At 40.9% G+C, this 22,315-nt stretch overlaps 1 protein-coding gene across 1 annotated transcript in view; it reads left to right on the forward strand.

The window, feature by feature from the left end:
* The first annotated feature begins 4,670 nt into the window (after positions 1-4,670).
* Positions 4,671-22,315, forward strand: part of LOC121925209 (neuronal PAS domain-containing protein 4B-like) — a 42,940-nt gene continuing 25,295 nt past the window's right edge. Inside the window, 3 exon segments of the mRNA XM_042457104.1 lie at positions 4,671-4,789; positions 20,300-20,466; positions 21,107-21,124. Coding sequence (XP_042313038.1) covers positions 4,671-4,789; positions 20,300-20,466; positions 21,107-21,124 — 304 coding nt within the window.

Raw genomic sequence — 22,315 nt, forward strand, 5'->3', positions numbered from 1 at the left:
CACTGAAGTGCAAGGGGACAGTCATTTGGCACCTGGGGAGAAAGAGCAGATTGGAAACCTGCTAAGCAGCTGGGATTTGAACCCCAGATGCATACACTGGAAGATCAAGCCTCACCAGTTTGCACCTATTCCTAGAGAGGTCAGATCTGGCTGCAATGATATATGCCTTCAGTACATCCTATCTGAGAGCTAGTGTGGCATAGTGGTTTGAGTGCTGGACTATGACTCTGGAGGCCAGGAATTCAAAGATATAGCTGTGTTAGTCTCTAGGATCAGTATGTATAGAGATCTTGTAGTGCTTTTGAGACTAACTGAAAGAAAGAAGTTGGCAGCGTGAGCTTTCGTAGACTAAAGTCTACTTCTTCAGATGCACCAAATGCAGATGCACCAGATGCACCTCAGACTCCACCAAATGCATCTGAGGAAGTAGGATTTAGTCTGTGAAAACTCATGCTGCCAACGTCTTTCTTCTGGAGACCAGGATCTGAATCCCAGCTTGGCCATGAAACCTACTAGGTGACCTTGGGCAAGTCACACTCTCTCAGCCTCAGGGGAAGGCAATGGTATACCTTTTCTGGAAAAATCTTGCCAAGAAAACCCTATGGTAGGGTCGCCATATGTTAGGAAGGACTTGAAGACACACAGCAGCAGCAACAACAACAAATATCCCATCTGGATTATTGTAATATCCTATGCAGTAGAATTCAAAGGTATAGCCATGTTAGACTGTAAATTCAGTATGCAAAAGGATAGCACCTTTGAGACTGTCAGTCTCAACGGTGCTGCAGGATCCCTTTGCACCCTGTGTGTGGGGCTGGCTTTGGAAGCTGAAATGCTGCAGCCAGAATGTTGACTGACGCCTGTTAAAAGAGCGCACAAAATTCCCTTGTTAAAATAGCCTCACTCACTACAGTCCAAAATACACTGCATAAATAATCCAGTTTGAGACTGCTTTAACAGCTCTGGCTCAATGCTAGGGAATTCTGGGAAATGTAGTTTTGTGAGACCTTTAGCCTTCTCTGTCAGAGAGCTCTGGTGCCCCAATAAACTGCAATTCCCGAGCACTGAGCCATGTCAGTTAAAGCAGTCTCAAACTGGATTACTTTTTGCAGCGTGGTCCTCTTTTGTATGAAGCTTCCCACCACCATCACCATCAGTCCCGCCACCATCCCAGGCTGATCTGGTGAGAACATGAGAGAGGGTCTTCTCAGTGGCTGCTCCCACTCTCTGTAATTCCCTTCTATGGAATCCCCTTTCTGTTCTCCTTTCACTGGCAGGCAGACACCTTTCTATTCAAATGGAATTTAATAATTAATTGCTTGGAAGGATAGTTTTTTGTGGGTTTTTTCAGCTATGTTGCCATGTTCTGGAAGAATTTATTCCTGATGTTTCTCCTGCATCTGTGACAAAACATCAGGAATAAATTCTTCCAGAACATGGCAACATAGCCCCAAAAACCCTCAAAAAACTATGGATGCCAGACATGAAAGCCTTTGACTTCACAGTGCTTGTAGGGAGGTTTTTTTATTGTGTGTGTGTGTGCGTGCTGTATTTTTGACTTGAATGTTATGTTTTTAAAATGATTTTACACTTTTTACAATTTATTGGTGTTTTAATAGACAGTCAGTCCTCTGTACCCACAATTGTTTATCCATGGATCCAAGCATCCATGGCATATATATATATATATATATATACACATACTGTATATCCAAAAGCAAAACAGAGCCGCAATACAAATTAGTCCATGCTCAGGTATGAATGCTGGAGTACCCCAGAGATAAATGTACCTCACCCCCAGTAAGCATTTCCAAATATCTCCCTTTTTGGGATCTTTATTTATTCCCACACCTCTCAGAGCATCCTATATGCGATGCTTCTTGTGATTATCTTTCTCTGAATTGTCCCTTTTTCTGGAAACATGGCAACTATCTTGATGATTCAAAATTCTCCAGAGCAATCATGAACAGGGCTAGAACAGTTTATGCACCAAAATGTTAAAGTTGCTGGACCTTACAAATTGACAATAATATTTCACCCTCTACAGGGTTGGCCTGTGAAAGATTGATGCTGGCTACTGAAAATTTAATGTCAGTATCATGTCCCAGAACTGACAAGAGATTTGAGTAAAAATTTTACTTTAAATTCATAAAAGAGACTAAGGCAATGATAATGAGAAATTAGCCAATATGTACTGAAGAATTATATAATATGTAGATTTCTCTGAGTAAGCAATATATTTTGTAACATATGCGTGATTATATTAACATACTAATGATCAGCTTTCAGCATCAACTAAAGAGTTATTTATTCACTCAGAATTTAGGTTTAATTTGTGCAGCTGTGCTTTTCAGCCATGTATGGGCTCTCCTCATTTTTTCCTTGTTTTATTACAGATTGAGTGATTGTATGAATTTATTGTGTTTATTAATACTATGCACCACTTTGGGATTGTGTTCATAATGGAAATTACAGCTCGGAAAAGCAACTAGGTGGGACTACAATTGCCAGAATCCCCCAGCAGCATGGCACCTGGATGATGTTGTCTGGAATTGTAGTCCAAGAAAGAAAAAGAATCACATTCAATGAACCGAGTTTGATATTTTGTTGTGGTTTTGTGCCTTCAAGCCATTTCCAGTTTATGGTGACCCTAAGACAAATCTATCACAAGGTTTTCTTGGCAAGTTTCTTCAGAGGGCTTTTGCCATTGCCATCCTCTGAGGCTGAGAGAGTGTGACTTGCCCAAGGCCACCCAGTGGGTTTCCATTATATTAGCCTATATGAATAGCTACTGCAGGGTACCAACAAGGTGCAGTGGTTTGAATATTGCACTATGGAGATCAGGGTTCAAATCCTTGCTCAGCCATGAAAATCCACTGGGCAACCCGGGGGAGTCACACTCTCTCAGCCTCAAAGGAAGGCAAACCCCCTCTGAGTAAATCTTGCCAAGAAAATTTTGTGATAGGTTTGTCTTAGAGTTGTTACAAGCTGGAAATGACTTGAAAGCACGCAACTACAGGGTAGCATTTTCATAGGATTCTGGTATATATGGAGGGGGTGGGATATTAGTCTACTTCTCACCCTCCCCTGCCAGGGCTCCACAGAAAAATTACCCACCTGCGGCTTTTAACTGCAGGATGCAAACTCTCACTGGAACTAATGAGAAAATGAATTCAATAGTTTTACTACTGAATGCTTTTAAATGCCTAAATCCAACTGTATCCGTAACTGGTAATTTTGTTTTAATGTTCAGATGAGGGAGAACATATCTCACGGCCAAAATAGACATTATGTGTTCATTTCTTGGCTGGAACTCCCCTACATCTTCTTCCTTGAAAAAATAAAAGCAGCTGCAAAGAGGGTTTGGTTTGAGCTGGTGCCACAGCATCCACGTCTATGTGTGTCCTCTCTCCCCTGCATCCTAATCTTTAAACACACACACACACACATGTATAAAATGTATAAAATGTATAAAGAAAGGAAAGAAGGAACTTGGGTAGACTCATGCTCTGTCTTGAAATGTAATTTAGTCTTTGCTCTGTCTATATTCTCCTTTCTAGAAGATGCTGAGAGGATGCTTCCAGATGACAGATTATTATACAACCACTTTGTCGTGTTTCTGCAATTTTGTGGTGATGGTATTAGTGGGGTAATGTCCAGATTATGCCAACTATCAGCACCAGACAAGGCTTTTATCACACCCCATCTTGACTAGTCCAAGTAATTACAGTAGTTGCAGGTATAGTTCCAAGCTTCCAATAGTAATTAGCTGCTGTTATTGTCTTATTTTTAATTATGTGTGCCTCCAAGTTGTTTCTGATGTGTGGCAACCCTAAGGCAACACTATCACTGGGTTTCCTTGGCAAGGCTGGTTCAGAGAAGGTTTGCCATTGCCTTCCATTGAGGCTGAGAGAGTGTGACTTGACCAAGGTCACCCAGTGGGTTTCATGGCTGAGCTGGGATTCAAATCCAAGTCTCCAGAGTTGTAGTCTAACACTCAAGCCACTACACCATGCTGGTTATTGCTGTTGTCGTTACACCTTAAAAATAACTATTTACATCCCAATTTTTCAAATGTAACTAAAATATAAACTTTTTGCTACTTTAATTTTTTTAAAACACTATGAGCTACTGTCTTGGGGTACAGAACTCCTCCTATCCACTTAACTGTTGCCTCACACAAAAAAGTATGAAGTAGGAGCATGAGCCAGTATTTGAACCATGTGATATTCCTCCTCCGTCACTGAATAAGGTCACATCCTTGTAATAGGTTGAGAGAGTGTGACTTGCCTAAGGTCATCCAGTGGGTTTCCATGGTCAAGTGGGGATTCAAACCCTGGTCTCCAGAATCGTAGTCCAACACTCAAACCACTGCACCACACTTTGATTCCTCATTAAATTCAAAACTGTAATTTATATCAAGTTCATGTCATTAGTTATTTGCAAGCTCTACCTATTCATTAAGTTTTAATGACTTAAGAAGATGTCATCCTCTACTCACTGCTAACATTTGTTTTTCTACTGGTTCTTCCATCTTTTTTTCTTACTGCGAAAAAGGATAGTATAGCAGCACAAAGCCTTTTAATTACTAGCAGGAAAATCATGCTTTCATCCTAAGTCAACCTCTGTCACCCTGATTTGTCTCAATATTTTCATCCTTTTGCAGAACCATGACCATCCTCTGTGAGAACTGCAGCAAGCCAGTCAAGAGGATAGAGAGCTGCATCTTGAGATGTCCTGCTGCTACATCTGTGTCCAGAAGGGAGCACAGGATCCCAAAGTCCTTCAGGTAAGAGATCCATCTTACACCTCTTCCCTCATCTAATTTCTATTAACTTTCTTACAGCAAAATGCCTCATTAAGAGAACAAATTAGTTGCAATTTTTACATTGCCTTAGTGGGATCAGGCTCAGGCAGAAATAAATATATTCAACTATCTTATCCCAAAACTAATCAGTGTTTTGCCTTCATTTCAAAACAACCTGTTATCCAACTGCTTATTGCCTGCGATCCAACCAGGTAGCTTACTGTGTATATACTCATGTCTAGATGTGGTGCTGGAGAAGAGTGCTGAGGATACCGTGAACAGCCAAAAAGACAAACAGTTGGATCTAGAACAAATCAAGCCTGAACTCTTCCTGGAAGCTGAAATGACTAAATTGGGGATGTCATACTTCGGCTACATCAGGAAAAGGCATGAATCTTTAGAAAATACATTAATGCTGGGGAAGGTTGAGGGCAGTAGAAAGAGAGGAAGACCACAAGCCAGATGGATAGACACCGTCAGGAAGATCATGGGCCTGAGAGGTAGAAAATGGGGGGCTTGGAGCTATCTCACTCACAGGGTTGGCATGAGTCAAGACTCGAAGACAGCTAACAACAAGTAGGTCTAGAAATTTTAGTCAAAATTGACCCAAAAAACCTGCATTGACCTATCAGTGGGGTTGATATATATAATCATAGAATCACAGAATCATAGAGTTGGAAGAGACCACAAGGGCCATCCAGTCCAAGCCCCTGCCATGCAGGAACTCTCAATCAAAGCATCCCCAACAGATGGCCATCCAGCCTCTGCTTAAAGACCTCCAAAGAAGGAGACTCCACCACACTCTGAGGGAGTTTATTCCACTGTCGAACAGCACTTACTGTCAGGAAGTTCCTCCTAATGTTGAGGTGGAATCTCTTTTCCTGGAGCTTGTATCCATTGTTCTGTGTTCTAGTCTCTGGAGCAGCAGAAAACAAGCTTGCTCCCTCCTCAATATGACATCCCTTCAAATATTTAAATAGGGCTATCATATCACCTTTTAACCTGCTTTTCTCCAGGCTAAACATCCCCAGCTCCCTAAGTCTTTCCTCATAGGGCATGGTTTCCAGACCTTTCACTATTTTAGTCACCCTCCTTTGGACACACTCCTGTTTCTCAATGTCCTCTTTTAATTGTGGTGCCCAGAACTGTTCATAAGTTCATAAGTACATGTATATAAGTATATATGTTTGTAAGTACTGTACTTTGACTCTTATTTTAAAAAAGAACCATCCCATTCTCTGAGTAGAATGGCAAAAGGCAAGCTGTTAGTCCATCCTGGGAGCACCTAAGAGAAGCACTAACGCCCCTTTACTCTCTCATCATCCAGCCTTTAGGGTGAGCATAAATAACTGTGGCTGCCAGAATTTTGTATGTTCTTCAGCATCTTTTTCCTTTGCTTCATCCTTCATATCCTTTCTTACCTACACCTAAGTTTTACTCTCAACTTATTCATGGATCGTATCAAAATCCATAATTTTGGCCCCCAAACCTGCCCTTGACTTATCCATCAGGTTAACTTATACTTAAGTATATACAGTACATTTAAAACAATATGGAACTACACCCACTGGATAAAGTACATTGTCTTTCACAGTAAATACGCTTAAGATTATGAGGTAAGAGTCTCTCACTACCAAACCCAACATCTGGGGTGCTATGACTAGATTTTGGTGGCCAGTGAGTAAATACTATTAATTCGCAAAAGTCTCTTAGGGCTAGCACAGCTGCAAAAACATCTGCAAAGCAATTGCTTTCTCTGCTAGAACAAGAAGACATGTTAAACCTTAGATGCCAAGAAGAGAGCAGAGAGCAAAGTGAAGTGGCTCAGCTAAGCCAGGCTTTTCACCTGTGGCAATGCATCAGCTGGCAGAGGCTGGTCTGGTGTTGTAGGTGGGTGAATCACTGTGGTGGCAAAGATTTGCATGGCCAGCCTCCAGAGAGGCTGTGAAGCTATCTGTCTCCAGGTTGCACATTCAAGGATAATTTCTGGTTGAGTCGTAATGTTCAAATTGCAAGATATTTTTTCTTCCTGGCAAGCTTTTAAGAAACTGGCTGAAATAACATCTGCTGAAGATGTTCTGTGGTAGTAGCTACTTAAGTGTGATGTAGGCCTTCTCAAAAAGCAAAGCTAGGCCTATTATTGTAAAGAGTTAGGCAGCTGCCTCAGGCAGCCAATGCTGGGACATGACCGTGAGATGCTTGTGGACTCCTGTGTGCATACAGTGATCCTCTGAGATTTCTACTAGCACAGTTCCAAACATGTTTGCCCAAAAGTCAGTAATTTACATCAGTTGAACTTACACCTTTGTCAGGAAAATCAAAATGTAAAATAAATACACATGATGATCTATTTCCAGGTTTACTATTTACTCACACATGGTGGTGCCTAGACTGAAGGCTCTTCCTCAGTACACAATTATAGTGCTATATTCCACTTTAACTTCCATGGCTTCTAGGATTTGCAGTTTAGGGATGAGTATTTAGAGTTCTTAGCCAGACAGCTCTAGTGCTATAACTGTGTGGTGCCAAAGGGTCTGCGATGTGTGCAACATCACTGCAACAATCTGAGAAGACTGTTATGTCTACTAAGTGATTAATTAGCTAAGGGATTTCTGGAGTTGTAGACCACAAAGTAATCTTTCCTATCCCCAGTCTCATATCTTAGGCTGCATCTACATTGCAGAATCAATGCAGTTTGCCACTGTTTTAAGTGACATGGCTTAGTGCTATGTAATCCTGGGATCTGTAGTTTTGTGCAATATTTAGCCTTTTCTGTCAGAGAGCTCTGGTGCCCAACAAGCTATGAATCCCAGGACTCCATGGGATGGAGCTAGCAGTTCAAATCAAGTTACAGCATTCTAAATGAACTAACTAGAAAGACATATTTCTACTAAGTACTGAGGAATCTGTTTCTAAATCAATACATTTAGGATGTAGAATTCAAAGACATAGCTGTGTTAGTCTGGAAAATCGGTATGCATAGGGATCTTGTAGCGCCTTTGAGACTAACTGAAATGCATGTAACTAACTCATGCATCTTAGAAGTAGGTTCAAGTATATGGAAGCTCATGCCATCAGCTTTCTGGTAGTCTCTGTACTTTCACTTAGTCTCAAAGGTGCTACATTTAGGATGTGTTGTAAATGTTTTGGAAGAATATACTAGGGTTGTGTCAGATAGGTATGGATGGACAGCCCCCTAGTGACCATCACTAAGAAAACCCTATGGGGGGAGAAAGTTGATTGGTACACCAAGATTGTTTTTATTCACCATCATCACCACTGATTATTGATAAAATACTTTAAATATATTAGGCATTCGATATACAACATGGTGCCCAAGTCCCTGCCCACAAACTTAACTGAAATGAATTGTATCCATAGCCTAATGGAGTATGAAAAGTTAATACAGTTGGCTTTCTATATCCACAGATTCCTTAGCTATGGATTCAACTATCCATGGTTTGAAAATATTAAAAAATAGATATAATAATAATAATAATAATAATAATAATAATTTGTTTTATTTATATACCGCTATTCCAAAGATCATAGTGGTGAACAGCAAGTAAGCTAATTAGCAAGTAAGCTAAATTCCAAAAAGCAAACGTTGCTATTATGATTTTATATAAGGGATACCATTTTACTATGCTACTGTATATAGCGAGAATCCATGGATTTTGATATCCACAGTGCTATGTGCTGCCCACATAAGGAGAGACTTACTGAATTGGACCAAAGGCATTTCTAGCCCAGCATTCTGTTTACACACGGACCAACCACCCTGATATGAATATAGCCTTATCCTTTATGACTTTATCTAATCCCTTTTTAACGCTGTCCAAGTTGTTGCCCATAATTACATATTGTGGAGGCAAATTCTGCAACTGGATTGTGCACTTTCTTAAGAAGAACCTCATTTTTTCTGTCCTAAATCTTTCTCTGTGCCTTGCATTACTTCACACATTTTAAATTATGTCCCCCTTTACCCAGAGAACCAGTATGGGAGCTGAATCTAATTTCTATATTAGGAATGAGGCATTATTCTTTATGAGTCAGTATGGTCTTGTGATTTGAGTCTTGGACTAGGACTCTGGAAGACCAGGTTTGAATCCTAGCTTGGCCGTGGGAACCCTCTGGGTAGACTTGGGCAAGTCACACTCAGTCAGCCTCAGCGGGAGATAATGGCAACCCCCCTCTGAACAAATCTTTTCGTGATAGGTTTGCCTAAGGATTGACATGAGTCCGAAGTGACTTAAAGGCACGCAACAAAAACAACATCCCTTTTCAAAAAGTTTTCTCCAAAGCTAAACACTTCCAAATGCTGCAGCTTTTTCTTGTGGGGGAACAGTTTCAATCCCTTGATGTTTGTTTGTCTCTTTTTGCGCCTTTCTCAGCCCTACAATATCCTTTTCAAGTTATCAAACTGTACACAGCATTTCAAGTGTGGTTGCGCCCTAGACTTGCATAGGACAGTATGATATTGGCAGCTTTATCTGCAGTTTTTTTTCTACACGGAATTTGCAGTGCAGCCACATGGTTCACTCAGCAAGCCCATTGAAACCACCACATCTCTTCATTAGTCACTCTCCAGCAGCTTTAATGTTATATCGGTATATGTGAAGTTGGGGGTTTTGGAGCCCATGTACATTGCTTTTCACTTGCTTGTTGTTGCTTGTTGTTAACTGTCCTCGAAATGTCAGAAATAAACTCTTCCAGAACACAGCCACATAGCCCCAAAACCCCACAAAAAATATGGATTCCAGCTGTGAAAGCCTTCGACTTCATATTGTCCTCAAGTCAACTTTGCCTCATGGCAACCCTGTAGAATAACATCTGCAAGACCCCTATCCTCCACTGCTCTGTTTTGGTCCTGAAATTCAGGCTTCTGACCTCCCTGATTGAGTCTATCCATTTGGCTGTGGTCTTCCTCTTTTTCCACTACCTTTCCTAGTATTATTATCTTTTCTAATGAGCCATGCTTTCTCATGATGTGACCAAAGTACAACAACCTCAATTTGTTCATCTTGGCTTCCAGGGAAATTTCAGGCTTTATCTGGAATTCCTAGAGATTCCTAGAGAGGTGTTCTCTCAGGTAAAAACACTGTGTTTTTGTTATTTTCATTTTTTCCATATTCGCAGGAGTCTTGTGCTCCTAACCCTAGTGAATATGGAGGGACAAGTGTAGTTGATTTTCTTCTTACCCCTTTCTTTACAGTCCAGCTCTAACATTTGTACATGGTGGTGGGGAATATAGTGGATAAGACATTTCTAACTTTGATGTTCAGTTGTATATTTTTACTCTTTAGGATCTTCTAGTTTGTTCATCGCTGCCCTTCCCATTCCTAGCTAGCCTTCTTCTAATTTCTTGGCTGCAGTCTCCATTCTGATCAATGTTAGACCCAAGGTACAGGAACTCTTTAACTATTTTGATTTCCGCATTGTCCCAGTTGAATATAAGTAGTTACTCCGGGGTCGTTATTTTTGCTTTCTTTATGTTCAGCATTAAGCCTGCCTTTGCACTTTCTTCTTTTGTTTTCCTCAATAATTGTTCCAAATCTGACATGTTTTCTGCTAGTGGTGTGGTGCTGACCACACATCTTGCTTGACTCCTGCTTTAATTACCCTTCTTCCAGTTTGGAGAGATTGTTTCAGAGCTTTTGACTATCCCTTTTTGTCCTTATGTCCCCAAATCATTTGGAGTTTCCAGAAAACCTGGCTGCCTTGTTGCTCACTCCTAACTTTCTAGCATTTATGAGTAAGTTAAAATGGCCCAACTCACATTTAGGTGGAATTGGGGGCATTTTTATCAAATTTGCAGATGACGCCAAAGTAGGAGGGGTAACTAGTAGCCCAGAGGGCAGAATCAAAATTCAAAATGAAATTTACAGATTAGAGAGTTGGGCCAGAACTAACAGAATGAATTTTAATAAGGAGAAATTCAAGATACTACACTTAGGTAGAAAAAATGGAATGCACAGATATATGATGGTGACACTTGGCTTGACAACAGTACATGTGAAAGGGATCTAGGAGTCCTCGTAGACCAAAGGTTGAACATGAGTCAACAGTGTGATGCAGCAGTTAAAAAAGCCAGTGTGATTCTAGGCTGCATCAATAGAAGTATAGTGTCTAGATCGAAGAAAATAATAGTTACCATTGTATTCTGCTTTGGTCAGACCTCACCTGGAATATTGTGTCCAATTCTGGGCACCACAGTTCAAGCAGGATGTTGACAAGCTGGAGAGTGTCCAGAGGAGGGCGACCAAAATGGTGAAAGGTCTGGAAACCATGCCCTATGAGGAGAGGCTTATGGAGCTGGGTATATTTAGCCTGGAGAAGAGAAGGTTAAGAGGTGACATAGCCATGTTGAAATATTTGAAGGGGTGTCATATTGCGGATGGAGCAAGCTTGTTTTTTGCTGCTCCAGAGACTAGGACATAGGACAATGGATTCAAACTACAGGAAAAGAGATTCCCCCTAAACATTAGGAAGAACTTTCTGGCAGTAACAGCTGTTTGACAGTGGAATATGCTGCTTCGGCATGTAGTGGAGTCTCCTTCTTTGAAGGTTTTTAAAGAGAGGCTAGATGGCTATCTGTTGGGAGTGCTTTGATTGTGTATCCCTGCACAACAAGGAGTTGGAATGAATGGCCCTTATGGACTCTTCCACTCTATGCTTCTATGATCCCATGGTTCTAGTCTTTTTAATCTGGTTCTTGGAGAGCTGAATTTACCATGCATCACTACTTTTTCCAACCCTGTAAGTTTGCAGCTCCACGAAACGGGAGCGCTGACTCGTGTCCCCCCATCTTACATCCCCTTGCACAGATTAATGTCTCATGTGGCTGTGCAGTGGTTGTCATGGGAACCATCATGTACAATACTAAAGTGCATACCGAAATTTCATGCTGAATGGTCCATTTTTGGCCGCATTGAATCCTCTTTAATCTCTCCGCTCTTTAGCCTCTTCAGTCCCTTTGTTGCTGTTGTTTTTTTTATTGACTGCCTTTCCCCCCTAAAGTCCTCCTGGAGTTCCTTTGCAAAAAGAAATCATGCACACACAAAAAGAGTTAAGCAGATTCACATGAAATAGAAGTGTTTGCTTTCTCAATGCAAAATGCCAACTGGGCCCTAGGCAAGGGCTGCTTTCTCCACTTAAACTAAAGATGGCCAGACACAGTGGAGGACAGCCCTCCTGCGCTTTCTGTTGACGGTTCAGATGTGAAAACCAGAACCGGTTTTGCAATTTTGCTCAGCCCTTCAGAAACTTTTTCTTACCATTATCCCCTGTGTCTCTTGCACAGCCTGAAAGGCATGGGGCCCTAGTTCCCATCTTTGCAGTGGTCCCTTCATTTATTTGGCTTTGTTTTGCATTCAGTTGTTTCTTTGTAGTCCCAGGTTAACTAGTATCCGAAGCTCTTGCATACCATTCCTGATTCTGTGGAATAAACAAACAATTACTGTAATGCAGACATACAAAAACTGTGACCCTGAGGCCTTATGAATTCCCCTGCTGTCTTTGCGGGTACTGATCTCTGCATCCCTTGGCATTTGTGTGTTGTGTGTGTATGTGTAGCAAAAAGCAGAGAGAATAGTGAATTGCTTCTCCTGTGATTAAATAGGTCATAGCGTCACATTGTTTAATGTGTGTGTGTGTATTCAGAATCAGAAGTAAACATTTGCACACACACATACGCACACATGTAATTTCTTAGCATTTGGAACAGTCTACGTAATACCTGAAAAGTCATAGGGCTCAAAACCTGGACCTGTCCAGCCAGCCCCTGATATTACTGACTTAAGACTCTGTGCTCAGCAAAAGCTACAACATTGTCTGCAAAAATACACAACACAGGCTTTCATTCCTAATTTCCTGAAAACTCAGTGGTATCAGTCAGCAACCATTTCTTGTTCATTCATATATGCTAGGAAGACACAGTGGTTCATTCTACCTAGCATCACGACCAGGCATTTCCCTTCCAACCAGTGGATACTGGGTTGCCAGCAGGGAGAATTCTGGGAGTTGTAGTCCAGGAAAGTCACTTTTCCAAGTTCTGCTAAAGATCTCCCTTTTGTTGCATTATTGTCACTGCTTCACAAAACTAAAAAATCCCAGGATTCCAGTTAAAACATACTCTCCAACATTTCACAGATGCAAACCAGGACACAGGTGGTCAAACAACATCAGAGTGTGGTCAAGATATGCTGCCTTGGAGTCTAGTGGAATCTCCTCCTTTGGAAGTTTATAAAGAGAGGCTGGATGGCCATCTGTCAGGGTTGCTTTGCCTGGGTCTTCCTTCATGGCAGGGAGTTGGACTTGATGTCTCTTGAGGTCTCTTCCAACTCTATGATTTTAAGATGACAAAATTTATAAATGATGAAAAACAAGACACGCTAAGAGAGGCTGCAGCAGTTTGCTTTTGCCTCAGTTGACTGAGAAGGTTGAGATTCTGTTCCCTTCTCTCTTCTCCCACCCCTCTCCAACTGAGTTAATACAGTGCAAACTACTTTTGCACTTTGAACTCAGTTTGCACAATTGAATTAAGCTGAGGACAAAGCCAGAAAGTAAGAGGAAGAGAGAGAAATCGGGACATTTTAAAAGCAGCTGAGAAAGTGGGACAACAAAGGATTAATCAGGACTCTCCCTGCCAAATCGAGACAGTTGCAGTTTATTTTTATTTTTTAAACTGATTTTTTTATACAACACAGCCACCAGAGCTTATCAAAATGGTTCACATGACAGCTTAAATTGCACACATATAACAGCATAATCAAATTTAAAATAAAACCCAATATTTTGTTGAAAACACAGGATGCTTCCAGACAGTGGTTTCTTAGCACTACCAATTAAAAGACATTCTGCAGTGATTTTTCTTTCTTTCCTAAAGGCTTTCTCCCCTTCTATTTCACTCATAAGGGGGAAATGGCAGAAGAAGCAATGGGAAAATACAGGAGGGTTACAAACTGAAAACAGCATCATCTGGGCCCTCCATAAAATTCTGTGAAGATGGTAAGGCAATTGTACAGTAAAAATCCCATCTACAGACCCCTAGCAAAAGAATAAAACCAAAGTAAAAAAAACACAACAACAGAGCTTAAATCAAAGCAGTGCTAAACATCAGTTTAAAAACCTGACAGGCTAAACCATCTGGGAGAATAAAAAGGTCTTTTTAACTTGTTGTCAAAAACACAACATGAATAAGCGCTAACTAGACTAGAGCTACTCAGAATGGTGGTCCAAGGACCAGTGCAGTTCCCTAAATATTGATGCCACCATAAAAAGAATATCTCCTTAGGAGCTGTGCGCCACATTTCATTTAATTGGGACACCCAGAAGATGCCCTTGTGGTCTAAACAAGTATATAAGGGAGCAGGAGGCAATTATTCAGAAAACCTGGTTCCAAGCCATTTAGGGCACACTGCCTCAGATCCTGGATGTAATATGTAGGCACCATACTGTATATACTCAGATATAAGTCTAGAAATTTTAGTCAAAAAATTGACCCCCAAAACCTAGGTTGACTTATCCATGGGTCAAATGTAAATATTATACTTTAACTCTTATTAAAAAGGGTACTATCCCTTGGTGAAAGGAAGAAGTGCAATCTGTCCTAGAAGTACTGACCTCTACTCTCTCTTTCATCCAGCCTTTAGTGTGAACTAAAACAGTTATGCCTGCTATAATTTTGTAGGTTCTTTGGCATTGTTTTCCTTTGCTTCATCATTTAGATCCTTTGTTACATGCCCCTAAATTTTAACTTCGACTTATCCAAGGGTCACATCAAAATCCATAATTTTGCCCTCAAAAGCTGCCTGTGACCTATCCATGAGGTTGACTTATAGTTGAGTATATACGGTAATTAAAACCCACTAAGGTAGAATTCAAAAATATAGCTATGTTAGTCTGTAGAATCAGTATGTAGAGAGATCTTGTAGCACCTTTGAGACTAACTGAAAGAAAAAAGTTGCCAGCATGAGCTTTTGTAGACTTAAGACTCAAATGCATCTAGGAAAGCTCATGCTGCCAACTTCTTTCTTTCAGTTAGTCTCAAAGGTGCTACTAGACCTTTCTACATACTAAACCTCACTATTGTAGTCTTAGCCTCCTTGAATTCGCTTGATCTCCCTTTAAAGCCATCCAGCATGGAGCTCCTTCTTCATGGATCTTAAATTATACAGTTAAGCAACAGTATCACGTATATCTGAGAAAACAGACATAAATGTCCCTACTGTGACTGAGCTAATACAGATCCTGTTCTTACACACTGGATGGTGCTTTTGGTTCCAGTTCTGCCATTATTTCTGGAGAAGGGATACTAAACGCTTTCCAAGCTTCAACCATGCCATGCGCTCACAAGGAGATGGCAAAAGCAATAGAACAAATAAAGTGGGGGGGGGGGGGGGAGCAAAGGGAAATAACATTCCTGGGTCTTTCTTTAAATTCATCCCTCTTTCAAGTTTCTAGACCAGTGGTTCCCAAACTTTGGTCCTCAGCAATGGCAATGGCAAAACCTCCAGTGAAGAAACTTGCCAAGAAAACCCCGTGATAGGGTTGTCATAAGTTGGACATGACTTGAAGGCACACAACAGCAACTACAACAACAATCATTATTTCTTGTGGTAGCAGATTCCATAGGTTAACAATGCATAATGTAAAGAAGTATTTATTTTTTATCCATCTTGAGTCTCCCAGCATTCATCTTCATTGCAAGCATATATACTTGTATGAGAATGAATCACCAGGCAGAATCAATATTACTGACCCTTTAGCCATACTCATGGTTGTCCCTTCCAGACAGGAGGCTTTTTGTTCTACCAATCAAAAGGCATTTTGTAGCTACTCCATCTTTTCCTCCTTAATGGGTTTTTGTTGTGGAAAGAAAAAAGACAAGAGAAGTGGTGAGAAAACACGGGAGGGCTACAAGTGGAACATCTGGGCTCCCTTATTTAATTTTCTGCATTGCCAAAGCTTTTTGGTCCAATCAAAATATATTGCTTTCCCCATTTATATTTTGTTGCCTTTGCAACCAATGAAACAGCAGTGGAGTACAGCATGGAATGGTAACTAACTTTTAACAGAGGTTGTTTTCACACAAGGCTTTTATTGTGCAATTGCTCTGCCTCATATTCTACAATAATACTCCCACTCAGGGTTAGAGTTCACTACTACTTTGTTGGTTACAAAGACAGCAAAATAGAAAACGGGCAAAGCAATATATTCTGATTGGACCAATAAGCTTTTGTGTTTTACAGAATCTAATCAAAACACAGGCTTGGCACAGGCAAGAAAGGTCAATTTCAAGTGAACAGCTGTACTTCTATTACTGTATTAAAGTCCTGTGATGGGGAAGCAGACAGCTTTCAAGCTCTGTATTGAAACCTGAATGAAGTTGGGCTTACTTCTGAGTAAATATGCCTAGGAGTAACTCTTAGCTGTTAGTCAGGGGTGTAGTTAATAGTAACTTTTTCTGCAACTTTTAAATATGTAAAGAATTTAGAGAAAACTTTTCTTGGATATCTTACAGCACATAAGAAGGGCCATTAATATTCTTGTTTTATACCGAAAGGCATTGCAGCGCATAAAGAATGGCTTGCTCAAGAGCTCATCCAAAGAGCTTGTCATGGCTGAGCAGAATTCAGGATTCCCAGCCTAAGAAAAGGTTCAAAAGTGAGACCTATCCCTACGGAAACTGCTTAAAATATCCTGTGTGGAAAGAGAGTAACAGTAAAAACATGGCCTCCCACATGGATAGGTTCCGAATTGGCAAAGCTGCAGGGTAGCACCCTATTTATTCAACCCATATGCAGAAAATGTCATAGATAGAGTAGGCATAGACTTAAAGGCAGGAGGATTGAAAATTGGGATTGGAGGAAGGAACATTAACAACCTAAGATATGCAGATGACACAATGCTACTAGCAGAAACCAACAAAGACCTGGAGCAGTTACTGAAGAAGGTCAAGGAGGAAAGTGCCAAGGTAGGCTTATAGTTGAACATTAAGAAAACAAAAATAATGACCATGGACGAGCTACAGGAATTCACCCTAGATAATGAGAACATTCAAAAAATTAAAGAGTTCCTATTCCTCTTACCCTGGTGGCACAGTGGTTAAATGCCTGTACTGCAGCCACAAGGTTGTGAGTTCGATCCCAGGAGCTCCAAGGTTGACTCAGCTTTGCATCCTTCTGTAGGTTGCTAAAATGATTACCCAACTTGTTGGGGGCAATTAGCTTACACATTGTAAACTGCTTAGGGAGTGTTTAGTTCACTGATAAGTGGTATAGAAATATACTTGCTATTGCTACGTACTTGCTATACATTGGATTAAATATTGATCGGAATGGTGACTGCAATCAAGAAATAAGAAGACAACCAGGACTGGAAAGGGCAGTCATGAAAAATTATAAAGAAGTCATAAAAACTTTAGTCATAAAGTGTAAAGACATAACTCTGGACACTAAAGTGAAGATAGTTCAAGACTTTGTATTACCCATCACCATGTATGGATGCAAGAGCTGGACAGTGAAAAAAATGGATAGAAAGAAAATCAAGTTGGTTGAGATGTGGTGCTGGAGAAGAGTGCTGAGGATACTGTAGAAAGCCAAGAAGACAACAAATGGATCCCAGAAGTGATCAAGCCTGAACTATCTCTGGAAGCCAAAATGACTACCCTGAGGCTGTCGTACCTTGGCCACATCATAAGGAAAAATGAACAATTAGAAAAGGCAATGATGCCAAGAAAGATGGAAGACAGTAGAAAGAGAGGAGGACCACATGTCAGATGGTTAGACTCAATCAGGGAGGGCACAGGCCTGGGCCTGTAAGACCTGAGCAGAGAGGATGAGGAGAAGAAGCCTTGGAGTTGTCTCATCCACAGTTTCCCTCCCACAATCCCAGAAAAGGAACACATCATAAAGAAAGCTGGACTAAAACTCATCTCCTAATGTTCCATTATTTTAACTGGTAATGGCAAGTTGATGTAGTATATCCCACAATGAAATTTACTGCCTCAGTGGAATGAAATGTAAGTCACACTGGCCTAACATGGTCTCTCTTGAGTAGTTTCAAACAGGCATTTGGGGCTCTCTGTGTGCTTGAAAGCTGGTGAAATTGTCTCTTCAGAGAAAAATCACTTATGTAGGGAAGAGGCTTTTATTTTCAGTCATTTCTCCTGCTGTGCCATTCATCCAGCCTTAAGTTATAAAACACCTCAGCAATGGATGTTGTTCACACCTCTGAAATGGTCCTGTGTGAAGCTTGATTCCCATATTCACTGAAAAGGTTGAGTTATCACAGGAATATTTTAGCTAATTTGTTTCCCATGTGGGGGAACACAATTCACTCCAACATATGGTGAATTACTTAACACATAAAGGGCCTTGTTCAGTTTTTAAGCCTTGCTCCTAAAATGGATATATCCGGCTTGTACAACACGGAGCTGTATCCATAAAAGACAGGGCTGGCCCAACTGTCAGATGGAATGCATCCTGGGCTGGAAGAACTAGGAATGTGCTGAAGGACAAAACTTTGCATACAATATAATCTGTTTTGCATATACACTCCAAGCCTGGCCTGCAGCTTCCAAGTATCCCTGTTCAGCTAAAATTCAATTGCCTGTCCAGTTTGGGTTGGAAATCATCTTGCCTTTTGCTTCAGGCAGCAAAGCTACTTGGGCTGTCCCTGGTAAGAGATATTGTCCATAGGCCAATCTATTGTCAAACAGGCCACTAATTTAGTAGATTGTGCAAATGCTGTGGATGCTGTTTATCTGGATTTCAGGCACTGGATAAGGTCCCAATAATATTTTGATTAGCAAACTGATTAAACATGGAATAAGTAGGAACACTGTCAGATGGAGTCATAATTGGTTGGAAAGCCATACTCAGAGAGTCATCACTAGCAGCTGTGCTTCAAACTGGGTCTTGAGTGGAGTGCCCTCAGGATTCTCTCCTAGGGTCATTACTCTTCAACATTTTTATCAATTACTGAGACGAAAGGGTGGAGGGAATCCTTATAAAGTTTTAAGATGACACAAAACTGGGATGGGTTGCTAAGACATTGGAAGATAGGAACAGAATTCAAAAGGACCTAGAATAAACTAGAAAACCTGGCAGAAATTAATAAAATGACATTCAACAGAGACAGAGTGTTAATCTACATTTAGGCCACAAAAACCAAATGCCCATGTATAGGATGGGGACTGCATGGCTCAGCAATATTACATGCAAAACGGACCTTGAGATTATTGGTGATCATAAGTGTAACACAAATCAGCAGTGCGGTGCTACAGAAAAGAAGGTGAATGCTGTTTTAGCCTGCATTAGTAGAAGCACAGCGTCCAAGTGGAGAGAAGCAATAGTCCCACTATATTCTGTGTTAGCCAGGCCTCATCTGAAATGGTGTATTCAGCACTAGGTGTCTAATTTTAAACAGGACATAGACAAGCTGGAGCAGATTTAGAGAAGGGCAACAAGGATGATAAGAGGCATGGAGAGCAGAACATATGGGGAAAAGTTGAAAGAGCTGGACATGTTCAGCTTAGTGAAGAGAAGACTGAGGGGTGACATGATCACATTGTTTAAATACCTCATGGGCTATCACAGAGAAGAGGGTGCGGGCTTCAATTTTAATTGAACATCATCATTTTAATTGAACATCAGAAAGAACTTCTAAACAGTATCAGCAGTTTGGCAATGGAAACAATACCCTATAGAGGTGGTGGTGTTCCCTTCTTTGGATGTCTTCAAAAAGAGGCTGGACAAGCTACCTGCTGCGGATGCTCTAACTGGAGATCTCGCACAGAGCAGGCGGTTGGACTCTATAGGCCATAAGGCTCCTTCCAATTCTATTATTCTAGGAATCTGAAGCCACTGTTTATTTACTAATCAAAATAAAGGTGCAGGTTTGTTCTTTGCACATAGACACAGAACACTCCCACGTTCCTACCCACAAGTTTCTTGCATTGTCTTTCCAGACTGTTTCTGAAGATTCATTCAGCCTTGCTAAAGCACAAAAAAATAACACTCCTTTTTATTTTGAGGGGGAAAAGTTGTTGTCACATTGAATTCTTACCTAACAATGTTTGAAATCCACTTCACCACACAAAGTGCCATGTTAGCTAGCATACCATAGCTTAAAAAAGAGAGAGAGAGCAGTATTATGGAACGGGTGATTTGAAGAAATCATTGCAATATTTTCTTGGAGTTTTGGTTCAACATGAACACTGCGCTATTTGAAAACTGTGAGTGGTAATTGTATCAGACCCTGCTGGCAGCATCAGAGCTTGTAAAGCTTTGTTTTTGGACTATAGTCCACAGAATCCTCAAGCCACCAAATGCCATGATCATGCTGGCTGGAGTATTCTGAGAGTTGTTGTCCAGAGCGTGACCTTGGCAAGCTCTTTGTGGCATCAAGAGAAGTGTTTTAAGGGGATAGAATTCCTATGAGAAAGTTATTCAGTTGACTCATTATTTGAACTCTTGATCCATGCAGGTCAACTAAAGGTGCTTCGAAAGCTCGTCGGGATCAGATTAATGCTGAGCTCCAGACTTTGCGCTCTCTTCTGCCCATCTCAGAGCAAGAGAAGAAGCGGCTCTCATATCTTCACACCATGGCTCTGGTCTGCTTCCACATACGAGAGACTCAACTTTTTCCTCCCGGTAAAAACCAAGCTTCTTGCTATAACTGGTTCAATGCATACTAACTTTGCTAAAGGCCAAGCTTTTCAAATATGTCGTGACCCTCACAAAGAATGTTTTATCCACTGCTACAAGAAGTAAAAATGCTCCCGCTGAACACATGCCCTCAAGATTTGCTGTGCCATCAGACATAGTGGGATGCAGGGAATAGCAATGAGGTGATGGAGCAAAGCAGAGCTGTGCAGACCCAGTGGCCTGCTCTGTACACCCAAATTAGCCTTCTGTCTTTGACTGCAGTGAAGAACAATGTTGTTGTGTGCCTTCGACCAATTTCGTACTTACGATGACTTTAAGGTGAACCTATTAAAAAGTCAGGGTTTCTTCAGAGAGGACTTGCCATTGCCCTCCTCTGAGGCTGAAAGAGTGTGACTTGCCCAAGGTCATCCAAACTGCAGAGATAATCCAGTTTGAGACCACTTTAACTGCCCTGGCTCAATGCTAGGAAATTCTGGGAACTTTAGTTTTGTGAGACATTTAGCCTTCTCTGTCAGAGAGCTCTGGTGCCACAATAAACTACAATTCCCAGGATTCCCTAGCACTGAGTCAGGGCAGTTAAAGCAGTCTCAAACTGGATTATTTCTGCAGTGGGTTTTGGACCTAGGTTTCCATGGCTGAGTGGGTCTTCAAACCTTGGTTTCTTACAGTCCTAGTCCAACATGCTTATCACTACATTGTACTGACTCATGAAGAACAATGTCTCACTCCAAATATAAAAATTAGGTTCAGTTCCCAGTCTTGTTGACTTTTGTACACCAAAATGGAGAGAGCACTAAACATCATTCAGACAACAAAACATTTGGGGCCAGCCCCATTATGTCCTGTACATTTGTTGCACTGTCCATGGTGCTGACTTTTCTCTCTGTCTTTGTCTCTCTAGATTGTGCTCAGAAAGATAGAGAGTGAAACCACCATACACTGATGTGAATAGGGCATGGGGCAGGGGAGTGGTGATAATTTGTGTGCTCATAGCAAGTTGTAGGAAATGCTCGCATAGCTCCCTGATTCCACCCCTCATTCAAAACTGTATTAGGAAATGAACAATATCCTCCACCTGAGGCTGACTGCAGATGCATAGTCTGTTCTCAAAAGGCACTTTGTTGTAGCGCCCATCTAGAACCGCAGTAGGCTTTACTTGAAATCGTAGCTCAGTGAAGGCAATTTTCAAAGTAGGCAACTTGAGTTTAGTCAAATATCTGGCTCTAAAATGTTCAGTCTTCAAAAAGGAGAACCAAAAGGAAAATTGTGAGGTCCTAATTGACTGCAGATCTTTTCTTGAATCAGTCCAAAAGAGGAATTCCCTTAATTGCCTCTTATCCATGCCAATTACAGCGTTCAAACTCAGAAAAGCTATATTTTTGTAAAAGAATTTGAAAACTTGATTTCCAGAACTGATTGTCGCACATTTCCAAGTAACACAAAGCTGGGAGACGATTAGTTGGTAAGATAGCAATATGTTTAAAATATCTTATCTGTGTAAAATCTATTCTTGTTTTAACTGAGGGGCAGCCAAATTCAGTGCACAAAAAGGTGCAGGAGTTCCATTTGGTAAAGTGCAGAGCTTTCGGAGAAATTTGTTTTGTAATATTTCCAAGGTTTTGACAGTGTTGATATCCCATATTTCTGCACCATAAAGCATCTGGGCAATAACTTTGCTGTTGAAAATTTTTAAGGCAGGTTCAATCAACTGGCCTCCCTGGTTGTAACAGAATTTCAATAAAGCTCTGATTGTTTTGTCAGCTTTCAGTTTTACTGCCTCCCTATGGTTTTTCCAAGAAAGGAACTCACTGAAAACTATGCCCAGATATCTGAA

Source organism: Sceloporus undulatus, chromosome 1 (assembly GCF_019175285.1).
Source record: "Sceloporus undulatus isolate JIND9_A2432 ecotype Alabama chromosome 1, SceUnd_v1.1, whole genome shotgun sequence".
Classification (NCBI taxonomy): Eukaryota; Metazoa; Chordata; class Lepidosauria; order Squamata; family Phrynosomatidae; genus Sceloporus; species Sceloporus undulatus.